General features: G+C 42.4%; 1 protein-coding gene across 6 annotated transcripts in view; it reads left to right on the top strand.

The window, feature by feature from the left end:
- The window catches only part of LOC130372436 (NACHT, LRR and PYD domains-containing protein 3-like), a 30,056-nt gene extending 7,010 nt beyond the window's left edge, over positions 1-23,046 (top strand). For 3 of the 6 annotated variants that reach the window (XM_056578435.1, XM_056578436.1, XM_056578437.1), the window contains exons 7-16: positions 6-122; positions 1,356-1,472; positions 3,910-3,976; positions 4,155-4,380; positions 6,628-8,461; positions 13,422-13,595; positions 14,554-14,727; positions 14,925-15,098; positions 15,269-15,315; positions 16,312-23,045. In XM_056578435.1, the coding sequence (XP_056434410.1) occupies positions 6-122; positions 1,356-1,472; positions 3,910-3,976; positions 4,155-4,380; positions 6,628-8,461; positions 13,422-13,595; positions 14,554-14,727; positions 14,925-15,098; positions 15,269-15,315; positions 16,312-16,877 (3,496 nt within the window). In that variant the 3' untranslated portion in view covers positions 16,878-23,045. Of the gene's footprint in view, positions 1-5; positions 123-1,355; positions 1,473-3,909; positions 3,977-4,154; positions 4,381-6,627; positions 8,462-13,421; positions 13,596-14,553; positions 14,728-14,924; positions 15,099-15,268; positions 15,316-16,311 lie in introns of all 6 variants that reach the window. The other 3 variants (XM_056578438.1, XM_056578439.1, XM_056578440.1) reach the window with 2 other exon arrangements.
- Positions 23,047-24,485: the final 1,439 nt, after the last annotated feature.

The following is a 24,485-nucleotide window of genomic DNA, read 5'->3' on the forward strand; positions in this document are numbered from 1 at the left end:
TGAAGCCCAGAGCAGCAGCAGAGAGCAGATTCCCCTGGACCCAGCTGTGTCTCCATGAAGAGTGAGTGGTCTATGGCTAGACCTCCCAACCTTAAAGATGGACGCCCCTCCAGAGAGGAGAGGTAGGAGTTTCAAACAGACGATGAACACAGGCCGTGTTGTTATTATCAGACTAAAACTATACTGATGTTTTCAAGTCAGGAAATCAGAATCAGAATCAGAAAACTTTATTGATCCCTGGGGAGAAATTGTTTTTGTTGGTGCTCCGTGCAAACAGAAATTACAAGCATAGAAGATAAGGTTATGAAAATTATAAATAAAATACAATAAATAAAAGTAACAATAAAGTAACAAGTGGACATCTCTTAGTGGGTTATAATACAATATTTACATTCTGTTTCATGTCAGATTATCAGAGGGAGGAGTTATAGATTTTAATGGCCACAGGCAGGAATGACTTCCTGTGGTACTCAGTGGTGCACTTAGGAGCAATGAGTCTCTCACTGAAGGAGCTCCTCTGTTTGACCAGTGCGTTGTGGAGAGGGTGAGAGCCATACTGCAGGATCCCCCGCAACTTTGTATATGTGTAACTTTGTGTATGTGTCGGTGTGTGTGTGTCTGTGTGAGTGATAATAAGCAAAGACCAAAAGTAGATTCAGTTAATGAACTTTTATTCACACTGATTTCTTCGCACTTCGCTCAATGACTGCCTGGCATGTCCCTGTTCCACCTATGGTTTCAAGTAGCACACACTGTCATCTCCCTCTCCACCTCTAGTGGGCGCCCTGACACAAGAGGTCACACACTGTCATCTCCCTCTCCACCTCTAGTGGGCGCCCTGACACAAGGAGTCACACACTGTCACCTCCTTCTCCACCTCTAGAGGGCGCCCTGACACAAGGAGTCACACACTGTCACCTCCTTCTCCACCTCTAGAGGGAGCCCTGACACAAGGAGTCACACACTGTCACCTCCTTCTCCACCTCTAGAGGGAGCACTGACACAAGGAGTCACACACTGTCACCTCCTTCTCCACCTCTAGAGGGAGCACTGACACAAGGAGTCACACACTGTCACCTCCTTCTCCACCTATAGAGGGAGCCCTGACACAAAGAGTCACACGCTATGAGAAATATTAACTGATGTGCAGTAAATAAACTGTGTTGCATAACAGAAGATAAGAAGTATTCCTGGTTCCTACACAGACGATGGACACAGACCAGTTGGTTGTTATGAGACTCTGTGGAGAAGATAAATATAATATGTGTGTGTGTGTGTGTGTGTGTGTGTGTGTGTGTGTGTGTGTGTGTGTGTGTGTGTGTGTGTGTGTGTGTGTGTGTGTTTGTGTGTTGAAGCCCAGAGCAGCAGCAAAGAGCAGTCTCCCCTGGACCCAGCTGTGTCTCCATGAAGAGTGAGTGGTCTATGGCTAGACCTCCCAACCTTAAAGATGGACGCCCCTCCAGAGAGGAGAGGTAGGAGTTTCAAACAGACGATGAACACAGGCCGTGTTGTTATTATCAGACTAAAACTATACTGATGTTTTCAAGTCAGGAAATCAGAATCAGAATCATGAAACTTTATTGATCCCTGGGGAGAAATTGTTTTTGTTGGTGCTCCGTGCAAACAGAAATTACAAGCATAGAAGATAAGGTTATGAAAATTATAAATAAAATACAATAAATAAAAGTAAGAATAAAGTAACAAGTGGACATCTCTTAGTGGGTTATAATACAATATTTACATTCTGTTTCATGTCAGATTATCAGAGGGAGGAGTTTTAGAGTTTAATGGCCACAGGCAGGAATGACTTCCTGTGGTACTCATTGGTGCACTTAGGAGCAATGAGTCTCTCACTGAAGGAGCTCCTCTGTTTGACCAGTGCGTTGTGGAGAGGGTGAGAGCCATACTGCAGGATCCCCCGCAACTTTGTATATGTGTAACTTTGTGTATGTGTCGGTGTGTGTGTGTCTGTGTGAGTGATAATAAGCAAAGACCAAAAGTAGATTCAGTTAATGAACTTTTATTCACACTGATTTCTTCGCACTTCGCTCAATGACTGCCTGGCATGTCCCTGTTCCACCTATGGTTTCAAGTAGCACACACTGTCATCTCCCTCTCCACCTCTAGTGGGCGCCCTGACACAAGGAGTCACACACTGTCATCTCCCTCTCCACCTCTAGTGGGCGCCCTGACACAAGGAGTCACACACTGTCATCTCCCTCTCCACCTCTAGTGGGAGCCCTGACACAAGGAGTCACACACTGTCATCTCCCTCTCCACCTCTAGTGGGCGCCCTGACACAAGGAGTCACACACTGTCATCTCCCTCTCCACCTCTAGTGGGCGCCCTGACACAAGGAGTCACACACTGTCATCTCCCTCTCCACCTCTAGTGGGCGCCCTGACACAAGGAGTCACACACTGTCATCTCCCTCTCCACCTCTAGTGGGCGCCCTGACACAAGGAGTCACACACTGTCATCTCCCTCTCCACCTCTAGTGGGCGCCCTGACACAAGGAGTCACACACTGTCACCTCCTTCTCCACCTCTAGAGGGAGCCCTGACACAAGGAGTCACATACTGTCACCTCCTTCTCCACCTCTAGAGGGAGCCCTGACACAAGGAGTCACACACTGTCACCTCCTTCTCCACCTCTAGAGGGAGCCCTGACACAAGGAGTCACATACTGTCACCTCCTTCTCGACCAATAGAGGGAGCCCTGACACAAAGAGTCACACGCTATGAGAAATATTAACTGATGTGCAGTAAATAAACTGTGTTGCATAACAGAACAGGTCCTGTTGCAAGACCGAGGCCCTGCTCATCGGATCCAAATCCACCCTCACTAAATCACAACACACCCCAGCTCCACTCATAATTATCGATGGATTCCCAGTACCCTTCTCCTCCAAAGTAAAGAGCCTCGGCGTCATCCTGGACAACACCCTCTCATTCGCACCCCATATTCACAACATCACCCGGACTGCATTCTTCCACCTCCGCAACATCGCCAGATTCCGCCCATCACTGACCCAATACAGCACTGAAATCCTAGTTCACTCATTTGTCACATCACGCATAGACTACTGCAACGCCCTCCTCACCGGACTCCCCACCAAACTCATCAACATACTGCAGATCATTCAGAACTCAGCCGCCCGGATCATCACCCGCACCAAATCATCTGACCACATCACCCCTGTCCTCATTCAACTTCACTGGCTCCCAGTACACTACCGCATCCAATACAAAACCCTACTCCTCACCTACAAAGCTCTCCACAACCTAGCCCCCAGTTATCTCTGCGACCTCCTCCAAGAATACACTCCCTCCCGCTCCCTCCGCTCAACCTCTGCTGGACTACTATGTATCCCCACATCACGACTCACTACAATGGGTGCCCGGTCATTCAGCTGTTCAGCACCCAGGCTCTGGAACTCCCTCCCCCCACACATAAAACAGTCAGACACCATTACAACCTTCAAGTCACAACTCAAAACTCACCTGTTCAAACTCGCACACAACGTCTAACTGATCACTGTTTTGATTGTTTTTTTTCTTTGTTTCGTTTTGTCTTGTTTTTGTTTTATTTATTTCTTATTGCTTATGTTTATTTATTTATTTATTTATTTTTTCCACACTATCTTGTTTTTTAAAAAATGTATGATGACTATATGCTATGTAAGGTGACCTTGGGTGTCTTGAAAGGCGCCTCTAAATTAAATGTATTATTATTATTATTAGAAGATAAGAAGTATTCCTGGCTCCTACACAGACGATGGACACAGACCAGTTGGTTGTTATGAGACTCTGTGGAGAAGATAAATATAATAGGTGTGTGTGTGTGTGTGTGTGTGCGTGTGTGTGTGGTGTGTGTGTGTGTGTGTGTGTGTGTGTGTGTTCTCCACAGACCCCAGGAGAGGTCAAAGGTTACCAGTGCTCAGTCTGTGCAGCAGCATCAAACAGAGCTGATCAAGGTGTGTAAATGTCCACGGAGACATTTGACTTCAGCTCTTCATTAGAAAGCATCTCTTGTGGTGCTAGTAGTCTCCAGGCTTCCCTCTTTAGACCAGCGGACGTGAATCCAGAACAGATGCTCCAGATGGCCTCATTGAGTTCAGAGTAAAGTTCTCCTTGATGTTTGTTCTGTTCCAGAGGGCTGAGGAGAACGCACACGCTTTCCTAGACAAGGAGCTGAAGAAGCTCTGGAGGGTTCTCTTCCCAGATTACCCACAATGCTCAGAGAGTCAGAGGGAGGAGGAGGAGGTGGATGGTAAGAAGGAGGAGCAGAGGAGGCGTGCCATAGAGGGAGTGGTGGACATCACAAAGCTCTGCCTGATGGAGATGAAGCAAGAGGAACTGGCCGACACACTGTGGAGAAGTAAGAGACTCTTATTCTGAAGACAGATGAGAATCTCATCTTTAAAATAGAGAATAATTTAATTTTGAAGAGCAGTATGAGATTCTTATTTGTTCTGTTCAGACATACTGACATAATGTGAGACTTCTAAATTTCTAATCTTTATTTAATGTGGCGATATCTTTCATCTTCGGGGTTAGATGGTTTAATCCAGATATGTAGTGTTATTGTGAATCCATCAGGTTAAAGGAAGTTAAAGGTCCCGTCGCATGCTATTTTATGGATGCTTTAATATAGATATTAGTGGGCCCCTAACACAGCATTTGAAGACGTTCCCGAAATCCAGCTGTGGGGCAGAATTACAGCCACTACGAGTCGCACATTGAGCTTTCCCCAAACGCGCCGTTTCGGTGTCTGTAGCTTTAATGCAAATGAGGAGGAGAGAGGCAGGTCAAGGAGGAGGGTGGGGGTGTGGCCCTAAGCAGCTTGCAGCCAGGGTACCATGCACTCTGTTTACAATTGATGTATCGCAATGGCGAGGCGCACACAGCCTTTGGCCGTGTTCTGTAAATATTCTAGAACACTCCGGGTGCTCCGGCGGGAGTCCTGGAGCTCTATATCTTAATGATATCATAGATAATAGATATCTATATCATATAATATATATTGTCACGGCCAAAAGCTGTGTGCGCCTCCAGACGATATTATGAATCTCAAACGACTGCGTCGGGTTCTCCGACGTGTCTGGTTCTACCACGTCCACATCAATCTGAAGTATGCTGAACCACGACATGGAGGAGAAAGGGATTGTGTCCCGCGATTGTTGACCGCAATTGTCTCCCGCTGGAGCCTCGCTGCCGAGGGACCATCGCTCCTGCAGCGGGCAGCGCCGAGGTGATGGTCCCTCGGCAGCGCGGCTCAAGCGGGAGACAATCGCGGAGACAATCCCTTTCTCCTCCATGTCGTGGTTCATGTACTTCACAGAGTCAAAGCCAAAGTTCCTTTCCCCCAAATCCTTCTCAACCATGGCTGAGATAACTCCCACTACGAGTCTCGTTGTGGAAGTACCCGAGACGAGAGTCTGACGTGTTATGCGCCATAACACCAACAGCAGAACAGTTATCCAAATAACAAAGAAGTGTACAACACTTGCGTTACAGTCCTGGAGCTCTATATCTAAATAATATCATATAATACATAGATATTTATATCATATGCTACAAATTATCATGGCCAAAAGCTGTGTGTGCCTCCAGACGATATTATGAATCTCAAACCACTGCGTCGGGTTCTCAGACGTCTCTGGTTCTTCCACTTCCACATCAATCTGAAGTCGACTGAACCGCGCGCTGCCTGCTGCCCGCTGCCGGCTGCCCGCTGAGATAACCCCAACTACAGTCTTCTTGCGGAAGTACCAGAGGCGTCAAAGAACCGACGTGTTATGCGCTATAACACTAACAGCAGAACGGATATCCAAATAACAAAGAAGTGTACAACACTTGCCTTAAGTGTGTGTAATCACACGCACACACACACACACACACACACACACATGTGGCGCTTGCACGGTCGTAGCTCATTGTCTCGTTGGCGGGCCAAATTCTCCGGGCTGGCAAGGCAGAGAAAGGGGAGGTGGCATCTCCCCTTATGACGACATACAGGAGTGCAAGGATATTTACTTTATGACCATTAGGTGGCAGTGTTGGTTACTAGAGCAGATGGAGCTAGATTCAAGAACAACAGAACAAGTGTAACCGGAGAACCATGAAGGCTGGTAAATAAAGAAATACTGAGAAATAACCAAAGTTGTTTATTTGAGAACGCATGACTTTACTGGCGCGTCTGAGCTTCGTTTTTTCAAAGGCGGAGCAGAATGCCTAGTGTTCCTTTTACACCCAACAAAATGTATATAGCTAATGGGGGAGCATAGGTAGGGGAACTCATATTAATGTTAGAAAACCTCAGAAAGTGAAATTTTCATGCCATGGGATCTTTAAACATTATACTGCAGATCAACAGCAGATTAACTCAATAGAGAGATGCAACACTATCTTTTCATGTCAGCATAGAAAGTCACTATTTACTGATTCACTATTATTAGACCAATCATATTGCTGTGAAAATAACAAAATAAAACATTTTGAAACTGTAACATGCAGTTGATCAAGTTAATAATAAGATAATTCCCAGTAACAGTAAATATTGACATGTTTCCATTGGTATCGTCACCATCCACTAACTGATGTCTTCTGTTGTTTTGTCCTTTAGGATCTGCTGCTGTCAAGTGCCAACATAAAATCAAGTCGCATTTGAAGAATAAGTTCAGGTGTGTGTTTGAGGGAATCGCTAAAGCAGGACAGCGAACAGATCTGAATGACTTCTACACAGAGCTCTTCATCACAGAGAGAGGCAGTGGAGAGTTCAACCAGGAACATGAGGTCAGACTGATTGAAACAGCTTCCAGGAAACCAGATGAGGAAAGACCAATCAGATGTGAGGACATCTTTAAACCCTTACCTGGACAAGATCAACCAATCAGGACAATAATGACAACTGGAGTTGCCGGCATTGGTAAAACAGTCTTAACACACAAGTTCACTCTGGACTGGGCAGAAGGCAAAACCAACCAGGACATACACTTCACATTTCTCCTCACTTTCAGAGAGCTGAATTTACTGAAAGGGAAAGAGTTTAGCTTGGTGGAACTTCTTCATCACTTCTTTATTGAGACCCAAGAAGCAGGAATCTGCAGATACAACCGGTTCCAAGTTGTCTTCATCTTGGATGGACTTGATGAGTGTCGACTTCCTCTGGACTTCCAGAGAAACCCGATCTGGACTGATGTCACAAAGTCCATCTCGGTAGACGTGCTGCTGACAAACCTCATCAGGGGCGTCCTGCTTCCCTCCGCTCGCGTCTGGATAACCACACGCCCTGCGGCAGCCAATCAGATCCCTGCTGAGTGTGTTGACATGGTGACAGAGGTGAGGGGGTTCACCGACCAGCAGAAGGAGGAGTACTTTAGGAAGAGATTCAGAGAGGAGACGCTGGCCAGCACAATCATCTCCCACGTCAAAAAATCACGAAGCCTCCACATCATGTGTCACATCCCAGTCTTCTGTTGGATCACTGCTACAGTTCTGGAGGACCTCTTCAAAACATCCCAGATAGGAGAAGAGATTCCCAAGACTGTGACTCAGATGTACAGCCATTTCCTGAGGGTTCAGTCCATACAGGGGGACAGGAAGTATCATGGGAGAGCTGAAACAGATCCAGACTGGAGTTCAGAGAGCAGGGAGATCATTATTTCGCTGGGAAAACTTGCTTTTAACCAGCTGGAGAGTGGCAACCTGATCTTCTACGAGGCAGACCTGGCAGAGTGTGACATCGATATCAGAGCAGCCTCAGTGTATTCAGGAGTGTTCACCCAGATCTTTAAAGAGGAATGTGGGCTGTACCAGGATAAGGTGTTCTGCTTTGTCCATCTGAGCCTCCAGGAGTTTTTGGCTGCCCTTTATGTCTTTCTGTTCTTCATTGACACTGGGGTCAATCTGCTCTCAGAAAAACCAACAACCTCTGGTGAAGATGAACTCCTCCTTCTCTACAAGAGTGCTGTGGACAAGGCCTTACAGAGTGAGAATGGACACCTGGACTTGTTCCTCCGCTTTCTCCTGGGCCTCTCTCTTGAGACCAATCAGAATCTCCTACGAGGTCTGCCGCGAAAAAAAGAAAGTAGATCACTGATCACTCGGTTTAAACAAAATCAGCTGAGACAGAGAGGAAGGGGCTCACAGACCATTCAGAAAACAGCGTCTTACATCAAGGAGAAGATAGGTGGAGATCTCTCTCCAGAGAGAAGCATCAACCTGTTCCACTGTCTGAATGAGTTGAACGACCGTTCTCTAGTGGAGCAGATCCAACGGTCCCTAACATCAGGATGTCTGATCAAAAAACACCTCCCTCCTGATCAGTGGTCAGCTCTGGTCTTCATCTTACTGTCATCAGAAGAGGAGCTGGACTTGTTTGACCTGAAGAAATACTCTGCTTCAGAGGAGGGTCTTCTGAGGCTGCTGCCAGTGATCAAAGCCTCCAAAACATCTCTGTAGGTTCATTAATAACATGTATCACAATACAGACAACACAATATACCTGATAGTAGAATATTCAATTTCATGATAACATAGAAAACATCTTTCGAGGTAATGATATAACTAGTGCTGTCAGTTTAATAGTAGTTATTAATGGCGTTAACGCAAACCAATTCATAGGTGTTAATTTTTTTATTGCGCGATTAACGCTCTTTTGGCTTGGCAAACTTTGTCGTTTTTTCACCTGCTGTCTAGCAAAACCTAGTCATGTTAAAAAAAACAAGCAAGAGTTTTTTTCGAAAGTTCAGTGATTGAAACAAATTGAAGCCTGGGCTATTGAAGTTTTACGGTAGGCCTACCATTGTCATGCACCTGCATGATGTCAAGTGGACCGGGTTGAATTCACTCTGGGTCTCTCTTCTTGTACTTCTCAACACTCTCTGATCTCACTATAAGGCTAGCAGCACAAAATCAAGGGAGATTTAGAATAGAAAGAAATGTGTGATTAATCGCGAGTTAACTATAACATTAATGTGATTAATCACGTTTAAATATTTTAATCGCTTGCCAGCACTACTTATAACATGTATCTCAATATAGACAACGTTATATTGTGTAACCATATCTTGGTCCTACCAGACTGTCGTACTTCATTTCCTTTGTACAGAGAGTCTGGACCTACTCAATTGACAAACGTTAACTCACATGAAGGCGGGTGTCTGTTGAAGTTTAAAACTATTGGATCTGCCCAGTGCCGCTCTGGATCTGCCATAACCAATCGCTAACGTTAGGCTGGGAATCACGTTGCGCGCAGGCTGTAAACAAACCAAACACTGGCATGAAGATGTCTGTCAACGAGAGCTGACTTGGTCATTGTTCTCAGCCTCTCCCTCTGTTCGCTGATTGGACGCAGACAATTAAGACGGAGAAAACCCACGAGGCCCGGAAGGACGCTTGCGGGTAAAAACAACAAAATATTTTATCGGAAGTGCTTTTCGTTTAGACGGTGAATCTGAAACCACCCTCCAGAGGGGCAAAAGTTGAAAACGCTCCGCCGTAGCGTTTCCGTCTACACTGCCAAGACGCAAAACACTGCTCAGATCTGCTCACGCCGCGTACGCGTTTACGTGACATACATGTGCCAGTACAAAGAAATAAACAAACATGTCAGATTATTTCCATGCGTCGGAACAATCGTACAGGAGTCTTTCCACGAAATGTACAGGATATGTACAGATAGTATTACTTAGGGTGACCAGATTTGAGTTTGTGAAAAAGAGGACACTTCGTCGCGGGGGGGGGGGGGGGGGGGCGAAAACATGGGTATTTTTTCTTTAGTTCGTCCGTGAACTTACATTTACGTTTAGGCATGGCTGCGGACAGTGGCGATCCTAGGTCCAATTGCGCCCCGGGCAACATTGTTGACGGGGGGGGGGGGGGGGGGGGGGGGGGGGGGGAGGTTTGTATCGTCAGCCTACGTACTTCAGTGGGGGTTTCATTCCGTCTATACACGGCACCTTCTCATGAGATCGTCGCCCAATGACAGACTCTCTCTACAGTCAGCTCGCGCAAGAAGGTGGAACGTAAGGGAGATACCATTTCCAGAACTTGGAAGGCCGTAATAACCATAGACATATACAATGGTAATAACAAGTAGGTTATGTGAAAGACCCAGAAACACAAATATGCGACGAGGCAAAAAAAAATAAAAAGATAATAATAACAATAATATATATATATTTTTTTTTTTGCGACGAGGCAAAATACCGGACGTTTTTGGAATCCCTGCCGGACGCATTTTTTAGGTCTCGAAAAGAGGACATGTCCGGGAAAAAGAGGACGTCTGGTCACCCTAGTATTACTGAACAGAGAAGGATCTTTTTGGTATTTGCGGCACGGATAAGAGAAGGAAGATTTGACGCATGCGCTCAGACATGGCGGTGTTGTGTGATAGTGTATCACAGCACCACCTTGCCGCCTGGCATGCATACTCAATCGAATTCCACACACTTTTGCGTCACCGTATGCACGCAGATTTCCTACCGAAAATGCTTGTCTAAACGCGGAATAAAAAGTGAAGACGCGACGCCACTTTTGCGTCTTCTGTTCAGACCGTCTTCGTGTAAACGTAGCCTAACATACCGCAGACCCAGACCTAGTACTGAAGGGAAATTAAAATTGAGCGGAAGTTCTTGGGCGGGGGAGCCAGGCTAGTGTAACCAGTTTGAAAAGTCAAACTCAAAAGCTTTTGAAATAATGAAATAATGAAAGAAAGAATTAAATACAGCTGTATTTAAATATGTAGCTTTATGTATGAATAAGTTATTATTGATACTGATAGATTCATGAATACACGTTTATTATTAATCAAAGATAACCCACTATTTTTAAACACTTTAACCTTGTTCAGTAGTTTGGTTACATAGACGATTTGGGTTTAAACCAATAGGATGGGTTGATAAAGACACTTCAGGGTCATCTGGGGAAAGTGGGAGAGGTCACGATTGAGCGGGAAAAAGGAGAGAGAGGTTAGAGACAAGGGATGAGAGTACTTTATTCTCTAGAGATCGCCCAGCTAAATGATATTTAAACATTTACTTATTAGTACCAAAGAATTATGATTGCGGGAGCTACGGGGGAAATAATACTACACACTACAAGATGAAAATCAACCAATCAAATCAAACAACAAGCAGCAACGGTCATCGTCACTTACGTTCATAGTTCAATTTCTTTACATATAAGTCAGTCCGATGTCTTCATATTGTAGCGGTGGGTGTGGGGTTTCCACGCCACCAAGTTGAATAGATATAGAGCTCGTAAGTGCGCCCCTTCCGGTAGACCCCTCATGGGACCTCTGGGTGAGGAAAATTAGAATGGGAGTCAATGGAAAGAAATGTATTACTTTCTGATCCCAGTCCTTAAATGCCTTTGATTACACATATGTTTTGTGTGGGTCCAAATAATATTTTTTCACGTAAAGAGTTTGACCGTACCCAACCAATTGTTAAAGGTTGGGTATGGGATTTGTGAAACGCCAGCAGATTTTGAAAATACACAACTCAAATGGTCCTACCCCCTCTCCTTCAACGCTGACTCTGACTCCACCCATTCCAAGTACATTGACGCGCAATCATGCACGAGCGAACACAAATGCATGAGAGCGAGCCATTAGCTAGTTAGCTAGCTCCAGTAGCTACCGCAGGATAACAACAAACAGAAGCTTGCTCTGGGTCACGAGCTTTGAGTACATGCACAAAGGGGTCGCGTGGGGAGCGGGGGAGTGCAGTAAGACCGTTTGATTGACGTACTTACTGGCCAATGCCAATCGATGGGTCTGGAAATCATTGGCTGGAGTTTTTCGAGCCCTGCCCCTTCCACAGATGATTGACTTGTTTAATTTTCAGTACTTCTAACTCAGTGGCTGTAAGTGGGTTATGAAGGATTTCAAGTAATTTTGCAAAAATGGCCAAAAAAGAGAATTCCATACCCAACCTTTAAGTTAAAGGCTGTAGAGAAAATACAATGAGAAAGACTGCGCGTCTCGTATGTGACGTCACGCTCCCTGCGACTGACGTGGAGAAGACCGACAATCTGCATCGGCATAACTGAAAATCGAAACATGCCCCAACTTGTAATGGTTTTCACCGCTTTCGATGCTGTTATCCTCCCCTTGGAAAAAAGCGCTGAGGTGGAGAAGAGAGATCGGCATGTCCTATGTATATCATTCACGTCGAGAGCAACGAGGGGTTTTAGTTCACAAAGCGGCGTCACACAAAACCTAACATTATCAAACTTTGCGAATTGTTTTTGTTTTCTTTGCATGAAATATTATAATTTAAATCCACCAACAACATATGTGTAATCGAGGGAATAAAAAGACTGGGACCAGAAAATAATTACTTTCTCTCCATTGAAACCCACTCATATTTTACGATCTCATAGGTCCTATATGGGGGTCTACCGGAAGGGGCGCTCTATAATGACACAAAACACAGAGAGCAGTTCAAAGGGATGGTTTATTTACCTACTAAACTAAACCCCCAGGGTGGGAAAAGGGTCATCCATCTCCTCTAAGGCCGTAGCGCGCTTCCAGGCGATCACACAGATCCTGCCTGTAGTGTGCTAGCCTTCCTGGATAAAACAGCCCTAGCTTCCCATGTCAGTCGCCTCTAAGCCAAGTACCCTTGCTTAATGATCCCCAGGCTTGCCTCATTAAAGGGGGAAAGTCCATGTAAGGCTTTGGGGTGGAGCCAGCAGGTTGACAGACCTACCAGTCCCCTGACTCCTCCCTGCAGTCTGCCACAATATAATAATAATATATATATATATTATTATTACATTAAAGGCTGTCATGGCCGTGGTCACCAAGTGCTGCAACGGATCCTGGGAGGGTCGGCGGCACCGAGGCAGTCGTGGTTGTGGGCGATAGGATGTGTGTTTCAGGTGTGTGTGTGGTGCGGTTACATAAAGTCTCTCTCAGGGTCGTGTGGAGTATGGGCCACGAGAGTTGCAAACTCTTATAGCTCCCGTCTGGTCGTTCACGTGCTGCTCGCCACATTATTATTAAAAACGTATTTTTACCATTTATATTTGTCACAACAAACTGACTGGTTTTTTTTGGAGGGGGGGCATGGAGGGGGCTAAGCCTTTTTAGGGGGAGCTTAAGCCCCCGCTAGCCCTCCCCCCCTTTTGTCGCCTCTGGTTGTAACCCTAATATACAAAAAATCTCTGTAGATGTATGTATTACATACAATGCATAATACTACAATAAAAAGTCAAACTAATATTCAAAACAGGTCTAAAACGCTACAAAAAAACTCCAATATTGAATAAAAATAAAGATTGAATGTATTGAATAGTACATATTAGTTAAATTAATAAAAACATATCTAATAAAATATTTCAACATAAGTCCTTCAATATGCTAAAAGTAAATGATGTAAGTTACTTTTCTGTTTATTGTGTGTACAGGCTGAATGGCTGTCAGCTATCAGAGAGATGCTGTGAAGCTCTGGCCTCAGTCATCAGCTCCAACTCCTCTAGTCTGAGAGAGCTGGACCTGAGTACCAATGATCTGCAGGATTCAGGAGTGAAGCTGCTCTCTGCTGGACTGGGGAGTCCACACTGTACACTGGAAACTCTCAGGTCAGTTTCACATAATGGTCAAACAGTTACACCACAAGTTCCACATCAGAGGAAGTTAACAGGTCTAATATGTCCTCTCAGGGCTCAAGACACATTTTCTACTAGTGCAACAAACTTTCTCATTTGGTGGCACCCTAACAAATGTGGTCGCCCCCCTTTATTGAAAAATGTCCATGGTCATGTACCATCAATCTGTGTCCATTCATGTGAACAGATTCACCCATTTTAAATCAGTTGTTAATGTTTTGAATGCATAGGGGGTCTACCTACTACATACTAAAATACCTACTAATAATAACTGGCTGCTGATTGGATAATATACTCCAATTAGGATTTATTTTCTTCACTGGGTCGTCCAGAATAGCGCATTTCTTCACAGGCTGTCGAATAGTGCTAGTGCTGCGGCGACATTTCAATGAAACTTTGCACAAAGTACAAACCAGTGTTTTAGTTTTCTGATCAAAGCAGAGTGTCTCCATTGGAACTTAAGTGGGTCGTGCTTCCCAATAGAGCGATCACACCGGCGCCACAATACAGCTGCGTTTTAATTCAGCACTGAACTAAACCTGGTAGTCGATAAAACTTCATGAAACCTTTTTTAAGTATAATGATATGATTTGTTCATGAACTATGTGAAATCAAACTTTAATATTTAAAGAGCCAGTTTATTAACTTTGTATCATTGTAAAATGACTTTGGGTTTAATCATCCTAAAAACGTAATCACAGTTCCTAACATGCTCTGTTTATTTGGGTGGGGGGGCGTGTTTAGCACAGACCCTATTCAGGGTCCGTGCTAAACACATTCAGCCTTCACATTGTGTGTGACGGCTAAATGTAGTTAAAGTAATAAAACATCTTGAATTAAAGTTTTCAACACGTCCTTCATTATGTTAACAGTAAAAGATGCAAGTTACTTAAACACAGTTCCTACCATGTTCTGTTTATTGTGTGTGCAGGCTTAATGGCTGTCATCTGTCAGAGACATGTTGTGAAGCTCTGGCCTCAGTTCTCAGCTCCAACTCCGCTAGTCTGAGAGAGCTGGACCTGAGTAACAATGATCTGCAGGATTCGGGAGTGAAGCTGCTCTCTGCTGGACTGGGGAGTCCACACTGTACACTGGAAACTCTCAGGTCTGTTTTAATCAACAGTTACACCACAAATTCCACATCAGAGGACATTCAACCGATTTACCTCTAGAAACGTAATAATTATTGTGTGTGTGTATGTGTGTGTGTGTGTGTGTGTGTGTGTGTGTGTGTGTGTGTGTGTGTGTGTGTGTGTGTGTGTGTGTGTGTGTGTGTGTGTGTGTGTGTGTGTGTGTGTGTAGCTTGTCTGGCTGCCTGGTCACACAGGAAGGCTGTGCTTCTCTGGCCTCAGCTCTGAGCTCCAACCCCTCCCATCTGAGAGAGCTGGACCTGAGCTACAATCATCCAGGATACTCAGGAGCTGCGCTGCTCTCTGCTGGACTGGAGGATCCATGCTGGAGACTGGACACTCTCAGGTATTGAGAGGACAGCTCACCACTCACGGATAAAGTCTCCTATTTAAGCCGCTGCTAGGTTATGTGGTTTGAAAAGGCTGCTGTAACTCATGTGGTGCAGAACGTGATGAGACAGCAGATGATTAAGGTCAATATTTCAACATGCTGCTCTCACTTTTATTCCCCCCCAGTGTGGAGCACGGTGGAGTGTGGAGGCTGAAACCAGCTCTAAAGAAGTGTAAGTGTCTGTTTGATTCATCACAACTCACACTCACTATTGAGATGGAAAGTCCATCCACATAGCAGGAGTTGACGTCCGGTCATTCCCATGTGGACTTGTGATTATATGTGTATAGCTATGTTTCCCTATGGTTATGCATGTCTAGTTTGTTTGTATCGTTGTGTGTACATATGTGTACATGTCTATGTATAGTATGTATGAACCAGGTCTATGGTACCAACAGTTAGTTTCCAGCCTGTATATGAGCTCAGCTGGTTCAGTCTGTGGTTTACAAAGGTGGATTACAATGGATGTGTATTGGAACCTTTCAAAGTCTAATATCTTGAAAAAAAAATTGACTATAGCTTAGATATTGGAGGAATAAGCTCACCATGTTGAACGGTTTGGTGTATAATATGTCTACGTTTTTATAAATATTGTGTGAGAAGATTCAGTTCATACATTTTCTAGGCTTCAATGTTTGAATGGGACAGCCACTCACACACACATGGGATATACATTTAAGTTTAACTTAAATTATCATATAAACAATGTTCACAACTATTTCTAAAGCTATAATAATAATAATAATAATAATAATACATTTAATTTAGAGGCGCCTTTCAAGACACCCAAGGTCACCTTACAGAGCATATAGTCATCATTCAAAACTATGTAAAACAGACTAGGAATAGAAGAAAAACAGAGGTTAAACATGAAGAGTAATAATAATTAATAACACTCAAAGACGCCTACAGTGAAGGGGGGACCTCACTAACCACCACCAATATGTAGCACCCACTTGGGTGCTACATATATAGCACTATAGCACACTAGTCCACTATAGAAGCTCTGACATGATTTAGTCTTTCTATGTTAGTTGATGTTTGTAGAGTAGATGAACGTGAAGAAGAAGAGGAAGAATGCCAGAGTAACAGTACTATGGATGATGATGATGATGATGATGATGATGAGGAATGGTTCAGCAGCTCATCATGTCTTGTGCTCCCTCAGATGCCTGTGAACTCACACTGGACCCAAACACAGCCCACAGAGAACTCTCTCTGTCTGAGGACAACAGAAAGGTGACGCGGGTTGCAATGGTCCAGTCGTATCCGGATCACCCAGAGAGATTTGAGTCCTCTCCCCAGGTGTTGTGTAAAGAGGGTCTGACTGGCCGCTGTTACTGGGAGGTAGAGTGTGTAGGATTTGTTGCTATGGGAGTGATATACAGCGGAATCATAAGGAGAGGAGGGGGTGTAGACAGCGAGCTTGGAAAGAACAACAAGTCCTGGCGTCTTCTTTGCGATGTTGGTTGTTACGTTGCCATGTACAACGGTAGAGGAACAGCCATACGTCTACCCCCCCCTCACTCTTCCAGAGTAGGAGTGTATCTGGACCGGCCTGCTGGCTCTCTGTCCTTCTACAGAGTGTCCCCGGTTGGTGGAGGGTCCTCAGACACACTGACACACATCCACACCTTCCAGGCCTCCTTCACCCAGGAGGACCTCCTCCCTGCGTTTGGGTTATGGGGGGCTGAGGTTGACTCAGCGTCTCAAGTTACACTGTGTAAGTTATAGTCTCTCTCTCTCTCTCTCTCTCTCTCTCTCTCTCTCTCTCTCCGAGTCTGAGGACATACATGAATACACACATGCATCTATTAACGCACACACACGCATATATTAACACAAACGCGTGTGCATATATGACACACACATGCATATATAAACACATACACATATGTACAGACACACACACATATTAAGACACGCAAACACACACACACATATAAACACATGCTCGCACGCACACACACACACACACACACACACACACACACACACACACACACATAAACACCCATGCGTGCGCACACACAAAACGCTTATATAAACACACATGACACGTGTATATGAACACACACACACATATATGAACACATACATGTACATATGAACACACTCACCCGCGCACGCTCACACACACACAAATACACAAATTATGTAAACACACACACACACACACATGCATATGTAAACGCACACACACACACACACACACACACACACACATATATATAAACACTCAAATATACACAAACATGCGCACATACACATGAAGTTATGAACACACACACACACATGCAGATATAAACACACACACATACACGCAGATATGAACACACACACGCACGCATGCATTTGCAATGAACACACACACACCCACACAGACTACACACACATCTATATATAAACACAAACACACACTCTGTGTTTCGTAATTAATATTCATGTACTCATGTACGTTTTCTTCTTTTTTCTTCTTTTTTCTTCTGAAAGTTGATTAATTATTGATTGATGGTAAATCTAAACATGTATATACTACAATACTGTGTATGTTTTCAGACGTTAATAGTTTCATACGGCACGGCTCTGATATCAGTTTATATTTTGAGCCTTTTTAAGCCTAACATGAAACCTGACTTAAAGCAGGTTTAATATTATATTCATAATGCAAGCGGTCTGGGAAAAGCTGTTGATCATGTCGTGATGACTTTAAACTGAGTATTGATTCTTGTGTTCTGATGGGAACAACACAGCAGCAGAATGTTTATGATTAGTAATGCATACCTGTTTATAATTAGTTATGTCTGCTGCTTTTATTGTTTACGTCCTTGTATTTATTGTGTTCATGTAATTGACTGTTCTTTTATTGTTTGAGTCCTTGTGTTTATTGTGTACATGTTAGGGACTGTTTTTCTGTTTGGTTAATAAAGCATAATGGTGATAATCAACTCAGAGGATCCACTGAATGTTGTCTGTGTTCAGCAGAGGATCAGTTTACACTTTAAGGTCGGGGTTCACTGAATAAAAAGCACAACAGCGGCTTTGTCTACCCTACAAGGTCTGTAGTATCTGTAGGTCTGTAGTCTCTGTAGTCTCTGTAGGTTTGTAGTCTCTGTAGGTCTGTAGTCTCTGTAGGTCTGTAGTCTTTGTAGGAGGTCTGAAGTCTCTGTAGAAGGTCTGTAGTCTCTCTGTAGAAGGTCTGTGTAGAGCTGTAGTCTCTGTAGAAGGTCTTTAGGGTCTCTGTGGAAGGTCTGTAGTCTCTGTAGGTCTATAGTCTCTGTAGGTCTGTAGTCTCTGTGGAAGGTCTGTAGGAGTTCTGCAGGTCTCTGTAGAAGGTCTGTAGTCTCTGTAGAAGGTCTGTCTCTCTGTAGAAGGTCTGTAGTCTCTGTAGAAGGTCTGTAGTCTCTGTATACGGTCTGTAGTCTCTGTAGGTCTGTAGTCTCTGTAGAAGGTCTTTAGTCTCTCTGTAGAAGGTGTGAAGTCTCTCTGTAGGGCTGTAGTCTCTGTATAAGGTCTTTAGGGTCTCTGTGGAAGGTCTGTAGTCTCTGTAGGAGTTCTGTAGGTCTCTGTAGAAGGTCTGTAATCTCTTTATACGGTCCGTAGTCTCTCTGTAGAAGGTGTGAAGTCTCTGTATGCCGAACTTGGAGGTGGAAGAGGCATTGATGTGCATCTTTAACCACATAGCCGGTGGGTTGGTCCCAGGTGACTGCATCACTGCATGGAACATATCCACTGGGTTCAGAGGTCAAAGGGCAGAGCTCTGAATCCCCAGGAGGAGAGCTATGAGGGTCGTGTTGTAGCGCTCCGGTTCAGAACAAGTGGAGAACCTGGCGTTCTTGGGAAGAAAATGAACAAAAAAATAAAGAATAAAGATTCTGAAACCCTAAACCCTCTGAATACTGAGTGACATCACGTTACAATGGTTGTAAGCTCTGCTGCTTTGATAAGACCAGCGACGCGGGAAGTGGGGGTGCTTAGGGTGCTGCAACACCCCCCCCCTGGCGGCCCCTGGCTGTAACTGCAAGTGAGAAAGTTTTCTGAACAAATCAATACTTTTATTTATTTTTGTATAATTTTATCATACAACATGATTTTTCATTAAATTATTGACATCCACCCTTTTTATGATATTTATGATATGATCGTTTCATTTTATTTAGAACATTGTCTGTGTAGGCTGACGTTGGCTATGACGCACAACGCAGAACTGTCCACAGCTGAACATGGTGCTATGCTGATTTTACATAAGCATGTTGGTGTTCAACATCTGTTGTAGAGAACATTCTAAAACTGGTGTAAAATGTTGCTGCCATATTAATAGACACGTTGAATGTTATCGTTTTGATTCTGGAATCCCGCGCGTAAACTGGTTGGCAAAAAAAGAGCAAAGACGGACGGTTCACTTGACGGAGAAACCGTCACTTTCCTCATATCAGCCAACTCGTAACTCTGGATGAAAATTAAGGCTTTCTTTTATTGTCACTTTCCTTTGTAAACCTTTAGAAATAACCTCCTGAAGCTGTGTATAATTCCGGACCGCAACGGCTTGTCGGCATGTTGTTAGTGTGTGAAATTCAGCACAGTATCAGCCGAGTTGACTCTAATTTCCACATTGTTTACTTGCTAACGTTTGTGAATAACAGTGGCTAGTTGGCAGAACTCTTTTTGGACACCAGTAGAGTGTTTATCAGAGCGGAGGCCTGAATGTGACGTCACCCGTCATCCCTTCTCTGTAAACAATGGATGTTGCGCAGCATTTATTATGACGTCATTATATAGACTCTCTTTCAGCACCCCCCCCTCGGACTGACTTACCGCATGCCTGGTGTTACCCCCTATGTTTTATTCGATACATTTCGACGGTGTTTCCCCTTATGGGTTTTTCATGACGATGGATAAAAAAAACGACAGTGTTACCCTTCACGTTTATTTGATTAAAACGACAGTTTTACCCCTTAGGTTTTTTTTCCCATGATGACTGATGAAAAACAACAGCATTACCCCTTATATTTTATTTGACAAGGAACTTTTTTTTTTTTTTTCAAATATGTTTTTCTTCATGATGACCAAAAAAATACGACAGTGTTACCCCTTATATTTTATTTGACAAAGACAAGAGTGTTACCCCTTAGGTTTTTTTTCCCATGATGACTGATGAAAAAAAACAGCATTACCCCTTATATTTTATTTGACAAGGACAATTTTTTTTTTTTTTCAAATATGTTTTTTTTCATGACGACCAAGAAAGAACCACAGTGTTACCCCTTATGTTTTTTTCATGACGACCAATAAAAAACCACAGTGTTACCCCTTATGTTTTTTTTCATGACTACCAATAAAAAACAACAGTGTTACCCCTTATGTTTTTTTTCATGACGACCAATAAAAAACAACAGTGTTACCCCTTCAGTTTTTTTTCATGACGACCAATAAAAAACAACAGTGTTACCCCTTATGTTTTTTTTCATGACGACCAATAAAAAACAACAGTGTTACCCCTTACGGTTTTTTTTATCACGACCAAAGAAAAATGACAGTGTCACCCCTTATGTTTTATTTGATAAAAACGACAGTGTTGCCCCTTCTGTTTTTTTTCCCATGATGACTGATGAAAAACAACAGTATTACCCCATATATTTTATTTGAGAAGGACAATTTCATTTTTTTTCAAATATGTTTTTTTTCATGACGACCAATAAAATATGACAGTGTTACCCCTTATTATTTTTTTCATGATGACCAATAAAAAACAACAGTGTTACCCCTTATGTTTTATTTGAAAAAGACAAGTGTGTTACCACTTATGTTTTTTTTCATGACGGCCAATAAAAAAGGACAGTGTTACCCCTTATGTTTTTTCATGACGACCAATAAAAAACAACAGTGTTACCCCTTATGTTTTTTTTCATGACGACCAATAAAAACGGACAGTGTTACCACTTATGTTTTTTTTCCCATGATGACTGATGAAAAACAACAGTGTTACCCCTTATGTTTTATTTGAAAAAGACAAGTGTGTTACCCCTAATGTTTTTTTTCATGACGACCAATAAAAAACAACAATGTTACCCCTTTATATTTTTTTCATGACGACCAATAAAAAACAACAGTGTTACCCCTTATGTTGTTTTTCATCACGACCAAATAAAAGCGACAGTGTCACGCCCCATGTTTCCTTTGATAAAAACGACAGTGTTACCCCTTATATTTTATTTGACAAAGACAACAGTGTTACCACTTATGTTTTTTTTTCATGACGACCAATACAAATGGACAGTGTTGCCCCTTATATTTTTTTCATGACGACCAATAAAAAACAACAGTGTTACCCCGTATGTATTTTTTCATGACGACCAATAAAAAACGACAGTGTTACCCCTTATGTTTTTTTTGATAAAAACCGACAGTGTTACCCCTTATGTTTTTTTTGATGACGGCCGATAAAAAACGACAGTGTTACCCCTTATGTTTTTTTTGATGACGGCCGATAAAAAAAGACAGTGTTACCCCTTATGATTTTTTTGATGACGGCCGATAAAAAACGACAGTGTTACCCCTTAAGATTTTTTGATAAAAAACGACAGTGTTACCCCTTATGTTTTTTTTGATGATGGCCGATAAAAAACGACAGTGTTACCCCTTATGTTTTTTTCGATAAAAAACGACAGTGTTACCCCTTATGTTTTTTTTGATGACGGCCGATAAAAAACGACAGTGTTACCCCTTATGTTTTTTTTGATGACGGCCAATAAAAAACGACAGTGTTACCCCTTATGTTTTTTTTGATGACGGCCGATAAAAAACGACTGTGTTACCCCTTATGTTTTTTTTGATAAAAAACGACAGTGTTACCCCTTATGTTTTTTTTGATGACGGCCGATAAAAAACGACAGTGTTAACACTTATGTTTTTTTTCATGACGACCAATAAAAAACGACAGTGTTACCCCTTATGTTTTTTTTGATAAAAAACGACAGTGTTACCCCTTATGTTTTTTTTGATGACGGCCGATAAAAAACGACAGTGTTACCCTTTTTTTTTTTTGATTACGGCCGATAAAAAACGACAGTGTTACCCCTTATGTTTTTTTTTATGAAAAACGACAGTGTTACCCCTTATGTTTTTTTTGATGACGGCTGATAAAAAACGACAGTGTTACCCCTTATGTTTTTTTTCATGACGACCAATAAAAAACGACAGTGTTACCCCTTATGTTTTTTTTGATGACGGCCGATAAAAAACCACAGTGTTACCCCTTATGTTTTTTTTGATAAAAAACGACAGTGTTACCCCTTATGTTTTTTTTGATGACGGCCGATAAAAAACAACAGTGTTACCCTTTATGTTTTTTTTGATGACAGCCGATAAAAAACGACAGTGTTACCCCTTATGTTTTTTTTGATCACGGCCGATAAAAAACGACAGTGTTACCCCTTATGTTTTTTTTGATGACGGCCGATAAAAAACGACTGTGTTACCCCTTATGTTTTTTTTGATAAAAAACGACAGTGTTATCCCTTATGTTTTTTTTGATGACGGCCGATAAAAAACAACAGTGTTACCCCTTATGTTTTTTTTCATGACGACCAATAAAAAACGACAGTGTTACCCCTTATGTTTTTTTTGATGACGGCCGATAAAAAACGACAGTGATACCCCTTATATTTTTTTTGATAAAAACCGACAGTGTTACCCCTTATGTTTTTTTTGATGACGGCCGATAAAAAACGACAGTGTTACCCCTTATGTTTTTTTTGATGACGGCCGATAAAAAACGACAGTGTTACCCCTTATGTTTTTTTTGATAAAAAACGACAGTGTTACCCCTTATGTTTTTTTTGATGACGGCCGATAAAAAACGACAGTGTTACCCTTTTTTTTTTTTTGATTACGGCCGATAAAAAACGACAGCGTTACCCCTTATGTTTTTTTTGATGACGGCCGATAAAAAACGACAGTGTTATCCCTTATGTTTTTTTTGATAAAAAACGACAGTGTTACCCCTTATGTTTTTTTTGATCACGGCCGATAAAAAACGACAGTGTTACCCCTTATGTTTTTTTTGATGACGGCTGATAAAAAACGACAGTGTTACCCTTTTTTTTTTTTGATTACGGCCGATAAAAAACGACAGTGTTACCCCTTATGTTTTTTTTGATAAAAAACGACAGTGTTACCCCTTATGTTTTTTTTGATGACGGCCGATAAAAAACGACAGTGTTACCCTTTTTTTTTTTTGATTACGGCCGATAAAAAACGACAGTGTTACCCCTTATGTTTTTTTTTATGAAAAACGACAGTGTTACCCCTTATGTTTTTTTTGATGACGGCTGATAAAAAACGACAGTGTTACCCCTTATGTTTTTTTTCATGACGACCAATAAAAAACGACAGTGTTACCCCTTATGTTTTTTTTGATGACGGCCGATAAAAAACCACAGTGTTACCCCTTATGTTTTTTTTGATAAAAAACGACAGTGTTACCCCTTATGTTTTTTTTGATGACGGCCGATAAAAAACAACAGTGTTACCCTTTATGTTTTTTTTGATGACAGCCGATAAAAAACGACAGTGTTACCCCTTATGTTTTTTTTGATCACGGCCGATAAAAAACGACAGTGTTACCCCTTATGTTTTTTTTGATGACGGCCGATAAAAAACGACTGTGTTACCCCTTATGTTTTTTTTGATAAAAAACGACAGTGTTATCCCTTATGTTTTTTTTGATGACGGCCGATAAAAAACAACAGTGTTACCCCTTATGTTTTTTTTCATGACGACCAATAAAAACGACAGTGTTACCCCTTATTTTTTTTTTGATGACGGCCGATAAAAAACGACAGTGATACCCCTTATATTTTTTTTGATAAAAACCGACAGTGTTACCCCTTATGTTTTTTTTGATGACGGCCGATAAAAAACGACAGTGTTACCCCTTATGTTTTTTTTGATGACGGCCGATAAAAAACGACAGTGTTACCCCTTATGTTTTTTTTGATAAAAAACGACAGTGTTACCCCTTATGTTTTTTTTGATGACGGCCGATAAAAAACGACAGTGTTACCCTTTTTTTTTTTTTGATTACGGCCGATAAAAAACGACAGTGTTACCCCTTATGTTTTTTTTGATGACGGCCGATAAAAAACGACAGTGTTATCCCTTATGTTTTTTTTGATAAAAAACGACAGTGTTACCCCTTATGTTTTTTTTGATCACGGCCGATAAAAAACGACAGTGTTACCCCTTATGTTTTTTTTGATGACGGCTGATAAAAAACGACTGTGTTACCCCTTATGTTTTTTTTGATAAAAAACGACAGTGTTATCCCTTATGTTTTTTTTG

This window comes from Gadus chalcogrammus, chromosome 19 (genome assembly GCF_026213295.1).
Source record: "Gadus chalcogrammus isolate NIFS_2021 chromosome 19, NIFS_Gcha_1.0, whole genome shotgun sequence".
Taxonomy (NCBI): domain Eukaryota; kingdom Metazoa; phylum Chordata; class Actinopteri; order Gadiformes; family Gadidae; genus Gadus; species Gadus chalcogrammus.